The sequence below is a fragment of the Salminus brasiliensis genome, chromosome 1 (genome assembly GCF_030463535.1).
Source record: "Salminus brasiliensis chromosome 1, fSalBra1.hap2, whole genome shotgun sequence".
In the NCBI taxonomy this organism is placed as follows: Eukaryota; Metazoa; Chordata; class Actinopteri; order Characiformes; family Bryconidae; genus Salminus; species Salminus brasiliensis.
Genome location: NC_132878.1, coordinates 61,341,532 through 61,363,781, shown reverse-complemented (window position 1 = coordinate 61,363,781; position 22,250 = coordinate 61,341,532). Strand labels below are relative to the sequence as shown.

At 39.4% G+C, this 22,250-nt stretch overlaps 1 protein-coding gene across 1 annotated transcript in view; it reads left to right on the top strand.

Moving 5' to 3' along the window:
- prima1 (proline rich membrane anchor 1) overlaps positions 1–7,663 on the top strand; it is a 36,072-nt gene extending 28,409 nt beyond the window's left edge. Inside the window, exon 4 of the mRNA XM_072697355.1 lies at positions 6,512–7,663. Within this exon, the coding sequence (XP_072553456.1) occupies positions 6,512–6,614 (103 nt within the window). The 3' untranslated portion in view covers positions 6,615–7,663. The remainder of the gene's footprint in view (positions 1–6,511) is intronic.
- The last annotated feature ends 14,587 nt before the right edge of the window (positions 7,664–22,250 follow it).

Here is a 22,250-nt window from a genome sequence, read left to right as displayed (position 1 = left end):
CCTGCCATAAACTGTGTTTCACCTTTTAAATATAACATTCACTACATCAGATTCCTCCAGTGCAGTGGATCTGCAGATCCTGTGAAAATTGAGGGACGGTGGCTGTATTTCTTAAATGTTTTTTGTTAATTTTTGTTAAACTGAAAGTCTACACATTCACATTGCTTAATTTTAAATCCATTGAGGTGGTGTAAAAAGCAAAATGACTAAATTGTGCCACTGTACAAAATATTTATGAACCTGACTTTAAATACTTTAATTAATCTAAGAATCCACGTAAACACAAATTACTTAAGCATGTTTGAACAAATGTGTAAGACATATTTTGGGTAAGTAGGAATGCACGAATATGGGAATTCTGGGCTGATGTTGATCTGATATCTATTCTGTGTTGCATTTGTCTCCAAAGGAGTTTGGGCACATATTTGTCTCTGTCAGTCAAGGTAAAATGGATCAGCCTGTGAAATCCGAGCTTTCTGTGTGATACCATGTTTTCTATCTCTATATAAAAGAAGCCTCATGCTTCAGCATCAAACCTCATGCTGAAGGTAAAGAGCACTCTATCTCAAGTGTAAGGATGTTGACTACTGTCTTTTTTGTGTGTATGTCATTAGACAGAACAGGCTGAATCAGTCAAGTCTTGCTTTATCACTGTTTACACAGGAAGAGGCCAGCACTTCTGGAGTGGGAGGTAGTCTTACAAACATTGCCCCCCTCTTCAGCGTTTTATCTGCACTCTCAAATCAGCATTTTGTTCTGAGAGATATCCTGCAACATATTTCCCTGTTGGATTGGTGCACTGACCTCCAAGAAGAGGTTATGTGGTGGGAATGGGCGGTGACTAACCTGCCAGCGGAAAGGCCTGTGGAACAGAGAGCTTTCAGCTGCTGCGTTGGGTCAGTGAGAAGAGCTGACAGTGAGGTGGGCTGGAGGACAGTGCAGGTGAACACAGCACGAGAGTGCCGCTGATTCAGGGGGTTGTGGATTCAGGGGCAGGGAGCTGGCTCCCCGTCCGGCTGCATTACATAAGCCGAGAGCTCCACAGAGAGAGGGTGCCTGACTGGCTGGGCGTCTGCACATGGACTCTGGTGCAGCGTAGTCACCACAACAGACAGCGAAACAAGAGCTCAGAATGCTGCTTGTGTGCATGTGCTTGTACACGTTTGGCAGATGACAAAAACAAGCTCTCTGAAAGGTATAGCCGTTGCATTACTTGGTGCTGACAGTATTGCTAGAATTCAATGTCATATTTTCCAAATAATTTTAAGTTTTAAGAAGCATTAAAGGGCACATATTATTGCTGCTGCCACAGCAAACTGGAGGTACAGTTATGTAACAAATATGAACCCATGTGCAGCCTTTCAACTTTATTTAAGTGTATTTACTTTCAAATTGGGTGAATAGTAGCCTTTTCTAAAAAATAGCATTTTAGGGCTAAATCCAAAGATGGACATTTGTCAGCTCAGCTGTCCCATGGCCAGGTGTGTGTTATTCAGTTAACCAGATCTTTCTTCCTTCTTTTAGGTAGGTTTATCTGTCAACATTCAAGAAAAGCATTTACATGAGTAAATATAGAGGGCTTATTACAAGTTGTAAACCACTGGTAAGTATCAAAAACAGGAAGACCAGATTTGACTTGGCAAACTTGGCAAAAAATTCCAAAAGCACAGTTGTGTACAGTTCCTGTACAGTTCAGGAGCATCTGATAGACAGATGAGACTGAGACCAACTAGCAGAATTATGGAAAAGGAAGGAGCTGCTCATGATCCAACTACAATAACTGTCAAGCATGGTGGAGGTAATGCTGTGGCGTGGGCATGCAAGGCGTTCATTGGAACACTGCATTTATTGATGATATAACTGCTGATACAAGCAGCAGGATTAAAGTATTTCTTAACAAAATTAGGAAGCCTAGGTTATAACAGTGAGGGGAAAAGCCAGGACCTACCAGGTTAAGAGGTTAAGGTGAAGTTATCCCGGCTGTTGCTTGTCACCATGCCAACACAGCCATAATTGATTGAGTGAACACATCACTGGACAAAATGCAAGAAATTTTTGACATCTGAATAAATCACACTTGATCCTGCGGGATAAAGAGCTTAGAATTATTTTTTTTTTTTGGTGCATAAACTCACTTTAATGTGTTGCAAAGCTATTTAATTACTTAATAACTGAGCTACAAAGTTGTCACAGCCTTCATAAGCCTTATTGCTGAAAAATCTCTGCTGCGATCCCCAGTGATTGGCCTCGCTCTTTCTGGATGGGCTGTGTGGTCCTTCCTCTCCCCCATCACTCAGCACAGTACTGGCAATTAGTCTTCTCATCTACGTATGCTCAGCTGTCCATTCATGTTGTGTTAGCAGCAGTGGGTTTTATTTGTAGTTATGAGAGTGAGGAGGTCGATTATTGTATTATGAATATATGATGCCACATATTACTTGCATGCATTTATCTATATATATTTAACATATTTGACTAAAATAATATTTTGATATGAATCTGAGCCTATGGGCAGTCAACATCTGTTTGGGCCTGGGTGGACAATAATACTGAACTGCAGTGTTTTTGCACTTTCTGGGCCAATGGGACACTGGAGAGATGAATATTAATGATGGGGCTACTGTGCAGATGCTACACAGTAAACTTTCTTTTCCAAGCTTTGAGAAAATCAATACGTTGTTATTTATATTGATTCTTTAAAAAAAAAACAATGCAAAGCCATTATGCTGGACCATTGAATATGACATTTGCTGTATTTTCCTGATGACTTGTTACATGGGCTAGACAAATGAGACAACAAAACCTGTACAGTGATGTACAGTATAAGTGTATTACTATGTGCGGCATAGTGTCTTATTTGGTTCTCCAATATTTAAGCTCACCTTTTCTGTAATGTGTTCCGGTTTACTGCAACAATTTATATTGTTTTGTATGTAAAGGATTTTTTATGCAAGACCTACATCCCCAGGGCACAGCATAAATATTGCAGGTTGTTTAAAAAAAATCTTGTTAGTCTTCTCTCCCTCTGTTTTTCACCCATCATCTGCCTCTTCCCCTGAGAAATCAGATGAGACAGGATTTTCCCCCAGTGCAAATCAAGCGAGGTGGGGGAAGTCTTTACAGGAAAACAGCAGCCCCGGGGCTGCTCCCACTCTTCCTCATGACAGATGTCCCCTGCAGAGCAACTGGATTGTCTCATCAGTCCTGCCCAAGGGACACAGATTATGTTTGTCACGACAGGCTTGCACAAGCTACTCTTAAACATTTAATAAATCTCTGTAAAGTTTACTGCCGCAGAGTACTTAGCTGCTATGTGTGAAGAAGCCGAAGTGTTGGGGAAGTTGATAAAGACCACATGCTCTTGTTCACATGTGCACATAATATTGTATAATATTAGGAAGAGCTATCATGACAAACATCATAGTCTTTACCCCAGGAAATGATACCATGAATTACCTTGTTGGTTCTGTATAAAACAGAGGGAACAATCAGCTGCCCAGAATCAGCTGATGTCCGCTCCCCATCCAGGGGGCTGTTTACTACAAACAAGAGCAAATAGCATTATTATCCAAACATACAAACGCATTTACATGTTTAGATGTTGGTAGAAAAAAAGAAGAAGAAACCTAATAATAAGTTGTCTTGATGATTTCACTGAAATGTCAGTGTTTATTAATTAGATTGTACTAATAGAGATTATATGTTAATTCTGTAAATTGTTGTATAACTATAACTGCAATCCTTCTCTTCTGACATACTAACTCTTAACTGCTGTTCTGTGTGCCGTTTGTTGTTGTTGTGTCACATTTACAGCAAGGCCCTGAGCTAATAGCTAAGCTAAAGTTGTCCTTGTAACTTAATAATGGAGAAGTACATTCTGTTGTTGACATGTACGCGATGTAACTGCTGCACTATTTAAGGTGGAATGGAGAGTTAGAGTTAGAAGCCTTGTTTTGGCTGGTAACTGGTTATGTCACTGTACTTATCAATAAAGCTCTATTTTTGTTTTGCACACCTGTCTAGAGACAATGCACACAGTGTAGTGACTATGTAGTAGTCCATTAATGGTGCCTAGCAGACGCCAGATGGCACACTGCTACAACAAAACTTCGGAAAAAGGTTTGGAAACTCTAAAAGCTGAGACCCAGTCCACTAAAAATTCTTTGATCAGATTGAGACATCGCTATTAGGAAGTGTAATTGATTATTCCACATAACAAAACGATGTAAATCTCACTCTACAGACTCGCCTCCAACAAAATGACAAAACAATGTTGCTTATTTCTAGCTAACAATCACCATAGCCAGCATATAACACTGGCTAACCAGTGAAATGTACTGGTCAGTTGTGTCAATTTTATACCAAGCGTGGAAGATGTCTATGCTACACACATCTTTAGCATTTATAGTGATCTAAGACTGGCCAGTGAGACAACCATTCTTCCTACAAGACATCGCTGGCATCTTGGACATGTAACTGGAATAAGCAGGTTATTTTTAATAAGCTGAAGTTCTGTTTATGAAATTAGCCCTGGCCTCTAGACAGATCTCAGAGGACCATCATGTGGTAGAAGCAGCCTTTGGAAAGGTCAGGTTGTTTTCTTTTTCATGTCCATTTTCATCCACCTCGTCTCACTGCCAAAATGAGGAGTGGCATCTCATTTAGATTGGAAGCAGCGTTTACTTATGTTATTGGATAAGAATTCAGAAATGTGTGCATTCTGCTCTTATAAAAGGGACTGCATAATACATGCCTCTGTCTGCACTTGGAGAGACAGAACAGGAGCAATTATCAGATCACTTGTAGGTTATGATGAATTGCTATTGTAGGTAGCATTTCTACACGAGTTAAGTTTAAATTATTTTTTTCATCTTTTGAACTAATATATTTTTGGGGGGGGTTGCAGTCATTTGCGTTTATCAATTCAGGGTTATTGCTTAAATGTTATTCCTCACATTCTACTGCTAATGAATTTATCCATGAATTTATCCATCATACATATTTATTCTGGAGCTCCCCCGTGTTTTCCAGGCACTGTGTGACACTAATGTGATGATGCAACAAAATCTTGATGGATAATGTCTGTCTGTCTGGGCGTTTGATTAGACAGTCTTTTATAGCGTGCTGCACTAATTGGTTCAGGAGGCATTTGGCTGAAGGCGAGCCACATATCATATCAGATATATAAAGGATGGGCCAAGCTGGGATAAATGCCACAACTTTAAGCCTATCAGCTATTAAGGCATGTTGGAAGTCATTTAAATGAGAGTATTACTCACAGTGGCATCCTACTCGGCTCTGCTTGTCACCCACACTCTGTTAGGGCAGAAGAAATGTATATATGAGTGTGTGTGTTTTGCATTGCACTGTGAACATTTCTTGACAAATGGACCAATAGAAATAGAAAGCATTTTGATAAAAGAAATGACACACAGAAAATAGTTTTTACATATATAAAAAATATTTAATAGAAAATGAACAGAAGCCTCAACAACTAAATTTAATATCAGATGTTTCAGTGTTTACTGTGTCCACCTTTCCTTTATTAAAGCTTCCAATTTTCTCAGGATACTTTTGTTTTTTGTACAGACATTTTCAGAGCTTTTTTCACACCTTCAAAGTTCAGTCTCAGAAGTTGGGGCATTTTCTGCTTTTCAAGTTATCCCAACACATCCAATAATGTTGAGGTCTGGGGTGGTTCATAGTACATTGATCTGAGAACACCTACACCTAAGATTCCATGTTCTCAGAAAGATCAACTCCATATGCTTTCAGACCCACAGTACTGACTGGTCATCTCTCAGTGACAGAAACAACTTTTTCAGCCCTGAAGAGGGAAAATGATCTTGTCCTCTCTCCCAAAATGAGCGCTGTTTATTGCTTTCATCTGATGTTTAGTGCTAATGTTTAGCGCTGTTTTTGTAACGGGGACAGTTTTGATGGGCTACCAGGTCTTGCCTGGTTGTTAGGAGTCCCATTTTCTCACATTTTGACACAATTTGTAAAATATGAGCGTTGTCATCAACAAACAGGTTGTGCAGTGTGATGTAATCGAAGAACAGCGTAATCAAAGCACAATATCTGTGAAGACACCCGACAAAAACTCTAGCATGTTTCTTAACATTGACCAATCGGAAGACGGGGCTGTGAGGCACACATATGTAAACACTTGACCCTTAAGGTTATGAACGATCATTAGTCAATCGATCAAATGTGTAGTGTTGCCAGCCCCCTGATCAAGACACAATTAATGGCACAATGAGACATATAGTCTGAGCTTGGCTTTAGTAATTCTTTTAGCTAATATTGTTCATATGCAAGTAGAGTATCTAATCTATTCAGAAATCCGATCAAATACAGGATTCCTTCCATGAATTTCATATCTTTATCTAAAGATATCTATTTGGATTCAATTCAATTTCATACCCCAGGGCTTTAAGATATAAGATATAATCCCAGCCTATCAGCCAAATCAACGTTCTGGATCTTAATGTTTGTGCTTTCTCCTCAGGAAACCATTGCGGAAAGAAGAGAACGGCACTAGCCGAGGAGAGTACGCCATGAGCTCTCGCTGCAAGCAACAGGTGGTGGAGACCAACAACACTGGAGTATAGTACCCAGAACAAGGCAGTGGAACACTGTAAACACTTCTGATCCCACAACACCATCTCTTTCTTCAGGCTTTGAAGGCGTTTGGAGATGGATGAGAGGTAGAAAGTGAACTTTTGAAGGAACTTGAAACCATAGCTCTGCCTGTGTGGGAGTTGTTGAATACTTAAAAAAAAAAAACACTTAAATGACAAACAAGTGCTGGTTTATGATTGACGAATGACAGTACACAAAAGGTTCAGAGAAAGCATGGAGCCCAGAGACTCATTGTTATGTTGGACCAGATGACAGCTGTCAGTATCCTGAGGCTGGAGCTGTCAGGCCCTGAGACACCTCAGAGCCTCCTTGGAGGACAGCATATCATAAACGACCAACAACGAATCAAATGCATGCACTTTCTGTTGAATGCAATGACGTCTTAAGATTCCTCCCTCCGCTCTCCTTTCTGTCTCTGTTTTCCTGCAGTCTCCTCCCTCCCCACCTCATGTAAATAAAGAAGTCTATGTTGCTTTGTGAGTGAGCGAGTCCTGATAGGACAGACGCAAATAGAGCGCCAGCTGTGAGCTAAAGGAGGACCAGGAGGACATCGATCCCTGTGTTTGTAAGACTATGCAACTGGAAAGGATGAAACGTAGTGGTGCATGTTCATGATATAAAAAAACAATGTTAGCATCAATGTTAGCAATCAGCATTGCAAATTTCTAATATCAATCGAACAGTCTGATACTTACTGGCCAATTACTTGCTCTAATGATATTACTGTACATGTGTAATTGACTCATTCAAACCTAATTGCTTAGCATCAGTAAATAGGCTAGAATACATGCCACACATACACCATTTGAAGACTGTTATTTAACTAGGGCTACATCATCGTGCAGCGGCAGAAGGACAAAGTCTGACCAAGTTTGAATCTGAGGTCTGTTCATTTAAAGGCCACTGGAGTTGTTTGCACAAACTAAACCACATTTAAACCTTATTACATTATATAGTTACTAAAAGTTTGAAATTAAGTAGTGGTAACTATGTATCTAGTAAATTATCAGTGAGCTTAAGAACATTATTAAAATGTTCTAAAAAAAATTTTTTAATTACTAATTTACTTTGGATATATTAGCTTTACATTAGCATAAGTTCTAAATACCCCCAGACCCAAACTATTACAGTAACTAGTAGATTTTGCATTATTTTAATTATGTCTAATTAAACTATTGACTATTGACAAATGACTAAAATAAACCACATGAACAAAAATGAAAACCAGAAATTAGCTTTGAAATGACCTTTTTATTACAAATACCCAATCAAAATCTTAATCATATAATGAAATAACATCATTTTTTAGTTTCATGTTTCCTTTTAGCTTCTTATTTCTGTCTTACCTCCCAACTTCAAAATGATTTTAGATCAAAAGAGTTAGAATGTCCTGTGATTCAATTCAGTGTCTTTTTACACACATTGTGCAGCATAGGCATTACTAAATGGGAAATGTGATAACTCTGATGACAACTCCTATGATCCATAAATGTAAACATCCATATATTCTGTGTGTGTGCACATGCCCTTATCAGTATAAACAACTGCTGAAAGAGTCTGTTGTAACCAGTTAAGGAATGTTATGCTGACCTTGGTTTGCAAGAGGAGAAACTACAATATTAAGGCTGTTATAAGTGATCAGATTTGTCTGATCTTTAGCTCTGAGTTTAATTGTGGATCATTGTGGTGATTTTATTTATAACCTTTACCTTACAGTTACCATGCATACTGATTAACTTAGCATTTAAATCGTAACAACATTTCATTTATAAAATATCTGCATAGACATGAAACCAGATTACTAGCATTCATTCATACTGTTTATAGGTATAGGGATTAAAGAGGCATCCCAAATCTGATATATTAGTGCTAACAAAGGCAAGCTGCCAAATTATGTATTTTTATTGTATTTTATTTCTTTAGCTGCTCTTGATGACATTCTTAAAACCATTGTAATTTATTTGTTAGATTTATGTTTACTCACAATGTTGCATTTAGAATTGGTTCATGTTTGCACAAAAAGGCATGTTGATGCTTTAAAAAAGTGTAAAATTCAAACAGCAACCATGAAGACTTGATGATTGCTTTTATTGTTCATGCTGGATCTGACTAAATTTAGAAATCCAAAGATGTGATGTAATGGTTGTGATGTAATGTTCCTAGATCAGAACAGTGAATCACTTGGGTTTTTAAATGTTTATCTAACTCACCAGGTTACATGTAAACAACCATTCTTACTGTTTCACTCTGTATAAAACACTCTCCCAGCTATCGTACACTGTCCTCATACTCCCTCGTCCATTCAAACATATTGAAGATAAATGTGTATTATAATGTACAAAATTACTCTGAAATATATTGCATGAATGTAAATATCAATATCTGCCTTCTTGACTGTATCGTGTACAGAGTATGAGAAAATATGTTTATAGCGATAAATATAAGTTAATGTGGTATCAGAACTGAATATGTGTTGTTTGTTTGTCTGGAACAAGCCATTAATGTATATTGGAGTAATTAAAGGTTGTTGCACAATGTATGCATCACATACCAAAATGTTTAACATAATATGTACTGCAACAAGCTGACTTTTTTTAGTTTTAAATAAAATTGTACTATTGAATCTTATTTAGTGTCATTAGTTTCTCTAATTCATTTTTTGAGCCTTCTGTTATTGAGCTATTCAGAGATGGGTTACCCCAGATGGTTACCCAAAGTCACCCAAAATCGTATCTTACCCTAAATGTAGTCAAGACTTGTTTACTGTCTAAAGTTTGCTTTTTTAGTTTTACACTTAAGCTACAAAACTGAAGCTAAATAGAATTTTTTTTTTTTATATTTAAATGTAAACATTTTTTTTATTATTTATTCAGTAATCCCGGGATCATTAACACAACTAACTGTTTTAATACAAATAAAAATTATGACAGCCATCAATAGCAATTGGTCTCACTATCTGGCTGGCCCCTTCCTCTCTCTCTATTATTACCTTAAAGAAAAGTGTCTTCCAAGCATGTTGAGCTGTCCAAATGTTATCTGGTTTCACATTTCTTGACGGAAGCACACACTTCATCCTTCAGGGTGTCCTAGTAGCTAGGGGTTTGGAATTGGAAATGACTAAATTGGGGGAAAACCTGGAAAAATTTAGATGAATGAAGGCCAGAAAGTCATCTCCATATAAAGCACTGCCTAACTATTTCACTCGTTGTCAGTGGGGATTTGGTGGGGTTATTACTTTAGTGTGAATGAAGATGATGGATTGCCCATGAACATTTGGTATCACTGAGGGGCAGCCCTTCTTCTTGTTGCATTTGGAAGGAAAGATTGCAGGCCGGTTACTTTATGCTGACAGTGTCAATCAGAAGCATAAAGAAGCACTGCTGCATGTCACTCAAACTATTTGTACATGCACATTTGTGCTGGTGTGTATTTCTGGGACATGAATATGTAGTCACATGTGCACCCATATGTGTGTGGGGGGTGGCTTTATAAGGACTGAAAACCTAAAAAAAGCTATTTTTGCTTTTCCAGATCTTCTACCCCCTTTTCTTTCCAAACATACATTTGCTTATTGTGGGCATCAGACTACATGACTTTTCTTGACTTGTTTAGTATAATGGTTAAGGGATGAACCAGATGCTCGCAGATGTAAACAGTTACATCTCAGTTCAGGGGACAAACCAAAGCACAATGAACAAAGGTAACTGGACACACATGGACAAGACAGAAACCAGGAAACAATCCAAGATCAAAACCAGAGAGACAACCAACGAGGCAAAGAAATCAATAAGGCAAAACCAGAAAACAGAAAACAGAAGAACAAACAGGGCAATGCTATATCAGCCTGCCTTTAAGGAGGGTGATGAGAGCTGTGGCTATCTGGCTATAGGTTTAAATTATTCATCTGTAGAAGTTTGCGAAACCTAGAAATCGATGGAGTTCCTTGATGAATGTAGGCACAGGCCGACCAACTATGGCTCCTATTTTGCAGTCATGAACGACCACGCCCTCTGGTCCTATGACATAATCCAAAAATGACACAGATTCCATGTGGAATTCACACTTCTCACCTGTAACGGCTGATTTTCCAACCTATGAGTTAATACATGGGACAATTGTACGTGTCGGAAATGATTGTTCATATTGGGAGAGTAAATTGAAATATTGTCAATGGAATATACCCAACAGACCTCTTAAGACATCATTCATGAAGGCTTGGAAAATAGACGTGGCTTTAGGTAATCCGAATGGCATGACCGTATACTCACTGTGCCCATGGTGGTGAGAAATGCAGTCTTCCAGTCGTGTCCTCCTGAACCATGACTATAGCATAGTCAAAAACAAACAACAGAAGTGTAATGCGCAAGAAGATAATCCCCTGTCTGACGGGATCTCCATCAATGGCAGCAAGCTTCAGCAGGTTCTGCAAGGGTTCCATCTCGATCTGGAACTGAGCCGCATGTTTGGCCTAGATTAATTTTCCATTGGCCCTGGAATCAATCAGGCTGGAAACACAGACAGAGAGCCAAGGTAGTGCAAGGTCACAGGTAAGAGCAAAGACTTGCCCATAAACCATGTACAGAGTGGGAACATTTTACCGGGGATGGCGCCTAAGATGTGTACAAGCATGACAGTCATGTAAAATGTCACCAGCAATGTCCTGTAGTGACAGAGTGGATTTCCGCAAGGGTTCCTCGGATGAGTTTTTTAAGGTTGGCTGGGAGACAGGACAGGATTTGGGAATGTTGATGTGGATTCTCTGGATGCAGACTATCATGGGCTCCCAACAGGCGATGAAGAGTGGCACTGGTGTTGGTTTTTAGCTAATCTAGACATATGGCTAGTGAAATAAGGTAATCATTGGACAATCTCTTGTCTCTACAAGCTAGTTCAGTGAGAATAGGTGTATTAAGGCCGTTGATATTGAACCAACAATGCAGGCTTATTTCATCCACCACCAGCAGCTAATGTATAACCAGCAGCTGAATGTGGATGGATCTGAGCTAATTCCCCTTGTGCAGGGGTGGGACCAACAGTCTGCAATTGTAGATAAATCTGGTGTGTAATCAGTGTGCTTGCTTCTTTACTTTGGTGTATCTTTAGCTTGTGAGGTAGGCTGATTTTTAAATATACTTTTAACAATATCCTGCCAAGACTCTGGTCTTTAGGTTAACATAAAAGCTGTCTGGGTGCTGAATCAGGTGTTCTTTTGGGTTAGCCTAACTGTAAATTGCAGGGGTGGGAACAACAGTCAATTCTAGATAAATCGATGAACTTCTGACTCGCATCACCAGGATATCAACTAGGAATTCAAACTTTATAACTGTACTGTATTTGAAAATGTGCTTCTCAATTACCGTCCACATTTCTGAAAACAGCCGGAGATACAGACACCAAAGCAGACACCGCAATTCCAGTAACCTCATCTACCCACCTTGTTCTAATACCCCAGTGATGGTGACTGGGGGACTGGAATTGCCAGCCTGCAGTGCAGAAGGCAGATATAGTTTTAACCTTTGCTTCTGCTCGGTCTCTGAACTTTCTGGCTCCTTCGACAACCACGACTTTCACGAGTTCCTACACTCTTTACCCCAATCTTCATTCTGTTTCCCCCTCAACTCCTGCCTCAACTGTCCTTACCACTCTTCCAAATCTTGAACTTCCTCTAGAAACTGCTACAAACACTCTCCTCTCATCTATCTTCACCTCAGTCAATCTTCTCTGTCCTTTCTCATCTAGGTCAGCAAGTTCTTCTCCACCTACCCCGTGGCTGACAGATGTTCTCCGCAACAACCGTAGAGAGCTATGAATGGCTGAAAGAAAGTTGAGGAAGTCACAACAAGAGCTCACAATAAGTCTAACAATCCTCTAACAATCCTACCACCTGTCCTCTAGACCCTGTTCCATCCACACTATTCCAGACAATTGCTTTCTTTCATCTCCTTAATCATTAACAGCTCTTTATCTTCAGGTCATGTACCATCCGCCTTCAAGACTGCCAGAGTTGTCCCTATCCTAAAGAAACCAACTCTATACAGCTTGGATATCAGTAACTACAGACCCATCTCTCTTCTCTCTTTTTTCTCAAAGTTCCTTCAAACTTCCTTCAGTCAGTTCTTTTAAATCGGTTTTAAAGTGGCAAACTCTACTGAAACTGCTGTCATTGCAGTTACAGAGAAGCTCCATACAGCCAAATCTGCCAAACTGTCATCAGTCCTGATTTTCCTTGACCTCTCCACAGCCTTTGATACAGTGGACCACAAGATCCTCCTGTCTGTCCTCACCAGCTTTGCTCCTTACCGGCTCTGCATGGCGATGGTTTGCAATGTACCTGGAGGGATGCTCATATCAGGTAACATGGCACATTCACTCTTAGTAGTCTCCATTGGCATTCCACAAGGCTCAGTGCTTTGTCCTCTTCTTTTCTCGCTCTTCACTGGCTCACTGGTAAAGTAATTTCCTCCCATGGATTCTCTTACCACTCCTCCACTAATGACACTCAACATCTCCTTTCTTTCCCACCTTCTGACACCTTCAGGTTTCTACCTGCATCTCAACATGTCTCACTGATGTCTCTTCTTGGATGGCAGCTCACCACCTCAAACTCAACAAGCAGAAGAAAATTATCCCAGTAACTGCTGGACTTCGCAATGATCTTACAATCTCCTTTGAAAACTCTACTGAAAATCTACAGGAGCTCAAAGCCTTGGGGAATTCATGAATGATCAGTTATCGTTCTCAAGTCATGTTGCAAATCTGACTCAGATTTCTCCTTTTCAACATCTGGAGAATCTGTCCCTTCCTCTCTAGAGAGGCCACTCAGGTGCTCGTTCAGTCTCTCGTCACTTCAAGACTTGACTACTGCAGCTCTCTTCTGGCTAGTCTCCCTAAATTCAGCCATGTCACTGCACTACTGCGTCCTCTTTACTGGCTTCCTGTATCTGCCCACATCAGATTCAAAACCCTGATGTTGGTCTAAAAAGCCAAGAATAGACCGACCCCTCCATACTTGATGGCAATGGTCAAAAGCCGATCAGCACCAAGAGCCCTTCGAGCTTCAAGTTTGTCTGGCTTGACCCACCATCCCTTAAGATCCCTAGAAGACCAGGCTTTTCCTGTCCTGAACAGACCCCCAGACATGGAGCAGAGTCACTCCAAGATCAAAACCAGAGAAACAACCAACCAGCCAACATATCAATAGGGCAAAACCAGAAATCAGACAAAGGTAGAACAAACAGGGATCAGTACACAAGAAGACAAACAAGAAGAAGAAGAAAGCTCGGTATGTAAAAATAGGTTGGCATACTTCACAAGGTTACAAACCAATAGAACATGTTCTTATACAAAATGTGGTGACTGAGAACAGGTGTGTATGATCAGTATTCTGCTGAGACTCTCTGATTGGCTGAGGTGGGTGGTGTGATGGGGAATTGTGGGAATTGTAGTTGACTGGTTGATGGAGGTGGAGGTAAAACACAGTGCCATGACATTTAGATATTCATGTATATGGTGCTTCTTTCTTTGTTCCATTCACTAATAATACAGTAATAATACATTAATCTTATTTAAAATGTGTTATCTTTACATACTTATGCCTACTTACTTAACCCCTTAATGCAGCAAGACGTATTACACACTAAGGTATATTACTCAGAGGTTGATTCTTTGGTAATAGAGGTTTGTAAAAACACTTTCGGCGCACCAGCAGGCCATAGGTTATTTAAGGGGTTAACTAGTACAGCCACTGTATGTAAGTACATGTGTAGTGTATAAGTGTGTAAATGGGTATGGAGTTGGGGCCCGAAGGCAGTCTGGTGTTGCCTACAGGCAAAATGAGAACCTTGGTCTCTTGCATCTTCTGCTTGACTTGGGCTCCAATTTCAAAGCTTGAGCTCATTCATAATTGGCCCTTATATTTACTCATCCAGTATTAATGCAATGTTTTTCTAGCTACCATAGGACAGCCGGATCTATAACAAGCCATAGGACCATCATTGAAGAGGGGAGCACATATGAATGTTTTCACCAATCCGTAGCATAGCAAAAAAGAAAAGTTGATTAGGTCAGTATGGTCATTTTTGTTTCAGATACACATGATTAATCTTAAAGACACTCATACAGCAATCCTGCATAGGTGCTGTGGAACATAATGGAAGAGCAGCTATGCATAGGATTTGAATAGGAAAGGCTAGCAGAGTGCTCTCCAACCTCTCCATCAGACGTGCCATTTGAAGATAATGCAATTAGACGGCCGGGGCCATTTGGAGCACTGATGCGTCGCTCCTCCGCCGAGACTCGACTCTGGTCGGGAACAAAGCCATCCCGACAGCCTGTGAATCGCTCTGCTCAGCGAGGATGTGCAGACACTGACTGGAAGCATGGTTCCCTTTGGATCCTGACAAGCTTCTGTATACAAAGTACACCACAACTGCACTGTAATCAGTGATACAGCTCTCTAATGACCAAGACACTGAACTTTAGGGTTCATATTCGAACTTGAATAACTGCTTAAAATAGCTAGCATAAACAAGACAAAACAAGACATTTATAAAAGTCTGCGTGAAGACATTTGGCAGCAAAATGAGCCAGAAATTATCCATGTTTTTGTGCAAGAAATTGCGTGTATGTGTGTGCTTCTTTTCAGGATTTGGAGCTGAGCTGGGACAATAACAGGCTCAGCTGTGGCTTCCCATGCTTGAGCAGCAGCACAGCTGAAGCCGGGGCCTTGTGGGCCATATGGATCCATTGAAACGGACTGGAGGAGATAATCCCCCCCCCCCCAACCCCTGAAAACAAAACCAATGCAGCACCACTAATGTGGCTCTGCACATTTGCATCTCATTGGTCTGTGGCGAAGAGAATGAACAACAACATCTGTGGGGGGAAAAAAACTTCCCTCTGCACTGTAAAGGCAGCTTTTGGTACACAGAAAAAGGTACATTTACACCCTCAAATACCATTTACTGCATCACAGAATGTATATATGGCTAAATAAGGCATTGCTGGATATTCCAGATGTGATCTCTGACTGTGAATGCAGTTACCTGAAGGCCACTGCTACCTGTTTAAATTCAGAGGTTTCAATATGACTCTAAAAGGACTGTAACTGTTGGGAGTTCTTGGTTAAATAATCATTCCAGGGCTTTCAGTGCAATAAATGTTGCAAAGCTCAGTGTACATAACATTGTTTGCAAAAGGCGACACCTGCTGGAAGTGCGGAGAAGTACAAGCAAAACATCAGCAACTTTTTTATCCAGGAAATAGGAGACATATTTAACCTCTCCAGCATAAAGTAAATGTACATTGTATTATATCTTTATGAAGACAATATTTAAATGCTCCACAAATTATTCTGTTCTGTGAATAAAGTTGTAAAGGCTTCAAAATTTCTTTTTCTACTTCTACTTCTCTACAACTTTGTCCATTTAAGGTCAGTAAGAGTTACCGAGTCCAGCATTTCATTAAGGTAAGAAAGACTGTGATTGTTACTTTCATTGCCTTTTTTTCTGCTTGTAGCAGCCATGTCAGAGTCTGGAGAATTAGCCAAGCTTAGCAACAAAGGAGAAAGGAAACAAGTGAATGTGGCTCAGAATATCCTGACTTCAATTTATTCCCACTGCTTATGTACACAAGATTTGTGTCTATATTTGTTAAAGTTTTAGAAGGTTATTTTTAGGATTTGTTTCAAGAGCAGAGGCCCACAATGTAGCCAGCCTGATGTTTTATTCAGGAGCCTAAATTTAGAGGAGCAGAAATAGCATGAAGCCATGGGGCCTAGCCTGTGTTGTTATGGTGGTGGTCCAAAAGGACTTTAGCTCATTCTGCTCATTTAATGCTCAGTGTTCTTTTAATAGCCAACCAAGAGAAAAGGAGACAGAGAATGCCCAAATGTGTGGCCCCAAGTATATTCGGGTTGGAGTACTAAAAGAGAGAGGTCTGATGCAAATCCATTTTTAAGCAAAATTGTGCTTCCCTATCCAAAGCCCCTCAGGAGTAGTAGTCCTATATGCTTATAATTGCCCCCTTACTAGAACACACATACCCCATACAGGCAGTACCATGCATGAAAAATTACATGTACCATACATGCAGAGGGATGCATGAAAAGCGTATCAGTGAAAAGGCTTCTCATATTTATATGCACACACCTATATGCACATATGCACATGCCTGCAGATAAGCCTATTATTCCAATGATTCAGCTTAACAGGTTTCAGGTCATTAGTAGGTCACTGAAGCTGTAATAAAAAAAATGCAACAACAGATCTGTTCATCATTTAAAACTATTACATGTCAGAAGGCTGAATTGCATTCAAAATTATTAGACAAAGTAATAAGATAAAACAAATATCTCATCATGTTTCAAATGCCAATCTCAAAGACTACAATATTTATTGTGTGTGTTTTTATCTATTGTGTGTCTTGGAGTCCTCAGCTACAGTTTGGTAATCAGAGGGGTATAAAGCCCTTCAGCATTGAGCTGTGGAGCAGTGGAGCTGTGTTCTCTGGAATGATGGTGCTCAATCCTTTATGTTTGGTATGCACTGGGGAGTTTGGTATGAGGTGGGGTGGTGATCAATCCATCCAACATCCTGACCTCACAAAGCTCTTGTTGCTGAATGCAATCACATTTTCACAGCAATGTTACAATATTTAGTAGAAAGCCTTCTCGGGACAGTAGAGACAAAACTCTTTTTTAATACCCTTGATAAAGGAATGAGCCGGTGGTACTTTGCTCCATATAGTGTATAGGATATCTTTTGGTCTCCTAATTCTGTCATTTAACGCCACCTTATTAGTATTGTATATACAGTAATAGAACAAATGCAAACCAAACTTTTGAAAGATTTTGTAAATATACAAGCTGTATATGGATTAAGATTTGTTTTTCAAGAATGACTTATAATCATTTACTGCCCCATACAATCTGGACACATCTCAAATATGTATATGTATATGTATATGTAAATTATGTGAATTTCTGAAGTTGCACAGTACTAGCATCATGTTAGAATGCTTGTTCTCCAGGGAGAAAGAGTAGTACATTATGTAGAAATGTGTGATTAAAGTGTACACAGATCAGCTAGTCAGATCTCTGGCTACTTTTAAGTAGGTCCCAGTTGTGCCACCAAAAAAGCCCTGACCATTATAAGCATGGACTCCACAAGACCTCTGAATGTGTCCTGTGGAATCCTGCAGCAACATAGTTAGCAGCAGATCATTTAAGTCCTGTAAGTTGAGAGGTGGGGCCTCCATGGATTGCCTCAATGAGCAGCAAGGGTCACCAAGGGACGCCAAATACCCTACCCTCATATAACTATGGAAAAAAGTCATAGGAAAAAGACTGTGAAAATAAACGAGGCATTTGAAAAGCAACAATCAAACTAATGGTAGGACAAACAGCCGCATCCTTACAAATCTGAATAAATAAATGCATTGGAAGTTGCTGTGTGGGAAAGGCTATAGCCTTCTGATACATCAGCACTGACTGAATGTCCTCACAATTTCCCTTCCGGGGCTCTACAGGGAGCTCTACAGACAATACTTGACCAAGGACAGTGTCACTGAGAGGTTATGGCGATAGTTCAGTTCAGCTTCCCTTTTATAACAAATGCACTGGAGCTTCCAGTCAAGCAAACAAGTCATGTTTGTAGACTGAGGATTTTGCACTGGAGCTAATGTAGCTAATAAATGATTATATGGCCTCCACTTACCGTTGTACAACCTGAATGCTCTGAATCATGGTACACTCGCATGAAAACAGGACAAAATGTTACGTAATCTAAAAGAGACATGCTGATGTTTTCTAACACTGTATGACACAGTTATCTTAAAAGTAGTCAAAAGAGCCTTTGAGATAGCTGCTGTTTCTGTTTTTAACTAACAGATATTCCTTTGTCTCGTTTTTGTAGATAACAGTGTGTCATACAGTGTCAGGACAAACTTAACCATGTCTGAATGAGAGTCCTGTTTGCACAATGCTAATTTGTGGCTTGGAGATAATGCGTTTATTGCATCAGTGCATTTAGCTATAGCAATGACTGCAGAGAACATGGATGCTGTGCTTCAATTCTCTTCCATTCCATAGAAATGAAGCCACAGTTGTCTGCCATGTTGTTAAATTTGCAACCAGAGCCTGTGTGGTAGAGACCAGAGATCGAGTTCAGTCCATGTTCATGGACAGTAAGTACCACCAACTCAGCTACTCCACATAATGAACAGAAATGGCATGATGCAGGTCCTGCAGATGATTTCTTTCAGCCAAGGCTGTCAATCACTTCATTTCTTCAGTGTAACCCTGCCTTCTTACGATAAAGCAGAATATGGTTTCAAAAATGTCATTCCTAAGAGGAAATAAAAATCGGGCTAACATTATCACAAGGAACTGTTGGAATTTGACACTGGAAGGACAGTTCAGGAAGAGAAGTGAGATAGAAAATGGGCTGTTTTGTCATTGAAACATATGGGGATGGAAGAAGCTACACATCCAAATGCATCCAGCCAGCAGAGGCCCTAGACCTGTGGTTGCTTCACTTTTGAAAGACGTTGCGATGTCCATGTTTTCTACAGTCATTGAGCTATGGGCTCCATTTGCACTATAGTAATACTATTTCTATCACTTGTCAGCTACATTAGTCATGTAGATCCAGACACCAAATATGTTTTGGCTGATCTCCTGTAAATGAGGATTTAACAGAGGTCACTTAACTTAGTATCTTCAGCCTCGTCTGTAAGACTACCCTTATAAATAAGCATAGCACTCTGTGTCTCTCTGTTTCTGTCCTTTATTTGATTAAGCATTAGCCCTGCAGACCAACCTGACATCAATCTTAGGCATTTGTAATAATACGATGATTTAACTACAACTTAATGACTCAGTGATTACACTGTTCAGATATACACCAGTGCAGGCGTAGTACATCAGATAAAGAGATGGAGCTGACCACACTCACAACAGGACCGTCTTTTTATAACCGCAGTCAGGGGGGAAAGAACGTTCTGTCCTGACTTGTGGGAATATCAGGAAGTGATGTTTGCACTGGAGACAGTTCTTTGGTCTATTTACATGTTAATCTGTGAGAGATCGTTCACAAGGAGGATGACACTACCTAGCTCAAATGACAGAGATCCAACAGAGGTCGCATTCAAAATCTTGTTCAGAAATCAGCTTCTCCTTGGATGCACTTTCTAATCTGTGTATATCATCTGTTAAGCACATAAGGGCACTTGAGGTAATGAGTGCACTACATGAGATAATGATAATAAATCATTATCTCCTGCCTTTCTATAATCAAATGACCAAGCTCTTCCTCAGAACACCCAGCTTCTGGCCGTCTCAGGCTGCAGGCATCAGGTCGTTCCAGCTGAGGATGGGAATGTTTCAAACTTTGAAATGAGCAGGAGCATCAGCAGCTGGCCACAAAATATAAGCCTTATAACGTAGAATGATACGTCTTAGAGCCTGAAGCTACAAACAAGTAAAAGTGCACATTTTAAACTTCTATTTGTATTATTATTATTATTATTATTATATTTTTCTATATATAAAATGTTACATTTAAGTTAGGAAATAAACAGAAATGACCCAAATAATGCCCAGAACAGTACTGCAGGGTACTAACAAGTAACAGACCACAAATGCAGTTGAGCGCAAAAGTTGCAAATGTTCTCAGCAGGAACTAAACTTAAATGTGGCCTTTTCCTTCATTTTACACTGTAATCTCTTTATTTGCCAAATTTATTTGTTTGGAAGAACAACATAACATAGGAAATGTTCATTAAACTTTGCATATGTTCATTTAGCAAACTATATTTTTACTAAAAGTACAGTTAAGAATGTTGTTTCCTACCAAACGTTGAAAAAGAAAAATATCAATTCAGTATTAAAGTATCTCTTCATTCCAAGGACAAAACTTTGATCAATATAAGGCTGAGTGTTGAGAAACGAACCCAAAGTAAAATAACTATCTTTCTTAATTAAGAGTAAAATGACAAATCAAATGTGACTGTAAAGAAAGCTGAGGCAGGGCAGACTGTATTATAATTTATCTTAGACTGTAATAAGTTAATAAATTATTGATAAATCCTTGGTAAAAACTGCACTTTTTAATTACAATGGTTTGGGAACTGTACAGACCATCTGAAGCTTACCATTGAGAGTACAATGTTAGTGACACAAAGGATGTGAGCTGAAATCCCTCTGTTCCAGAAAAACAAACACTGGGGACTTTAGGATGTTCAAAGCAGAGGTCACCGTGGCCTGGATGACAACATCTCCTCAATAATAGAGGGCTGATGGTTCTCATGAACACATAATTGTGCAAGTAATAATTGTAATAGTAAACAATACTGGAAATGTTTTCCAGGATGTGCCGAACACTCTTTCCTGTTTGACTTTGTCATTGTATATGTGTTCATTGTCATGAGAAAAGTGTACATTTCTTTTGAATAATTGACACTGACTATCTGTAACATGAAGCTGATACTGTATATTAAGTCATGTAAGGTAAAGCAATATAGCTAACAATTTAGAAAATATAATGAATCTCAGATTGCAATTTACATTTACAGCATTTAGCAGACACCTTTATCCAGAGTGACTTACGAAAGTGCTTCGTTGTTTACTGTATTATTAAGGAAAATACCCTTAGCTAGTTTGTATAGACTAGAATCCAAAGACCTCTAAGCTTAGATACTGCTAAACACAAAAGTTAACATGAAGACCATAATAATTGACACTACACTACACTTCGCCCAATTTACACCTGTCTATATTATATTATTTATAATTCTAAACATATGATCAACAACAAAGAGTTATGTGAGTGATGCCATCAGGGATATTTGGTTCTCTAAAGCAGATGTTTGTTTCTCTGAAGCACATATTTGTGTCCTGCTCTAACACACTGTTATCAACTCAGCAAGGGCTTGTTAATTAGCTGATTAGCCTGATCAAGTGTGTTGGGAGCTGTGTAAACCCTAAACTCTGCAGGGTAGGGGTCCTCCAGACCAGAATAGGGAACACTATCCTCAAGAACTATGTTTGAATAAGATATTAGTGAGAGTAAAGAACCTTTTAAATGTTTAAAGAGCCATTCAATTAAATCTAAAGCAGAACCGCTCAAAGTTGGTTCATGAGTATGTTTAGTTTGGCTTGTCAGAGAGTTACCCTAAGCCCACTGAGAAAGCAAACACATTTCTATACTTTAAATAACTGAAATTCTTTTTTTTTTCTTTCTTGTTTTGTCTTTCTTTGATTTTACTTTAACTTTATTGAAAATGCAAAAATGGTTCCCTGAAGAACCATCCTTAGAAAAGTTTATAGGAAACCAAAGGTGGTTGTTCTATGGTATATGTGCAAAGAGCTCTTTTGGAGCCTTTATTTTAAATAGTGTACTCAGTATGGGAAAGAATAGCCCGCCCCCACCCGAAAAAAAAACATTGCAATTAAAGCCTCTCCCATAGTGTGGCTGGCCCGGATGGAGTTGCCTTTGCTCCTCTGAGGATATAAACAAGCAGTCTCCTGTCAGCCACTAAGCGCTGAATGTTAGTGTTACGATGTTATCAAGTCTATCAGTACACTGTGCAATTTTCTGTCTGTGCAA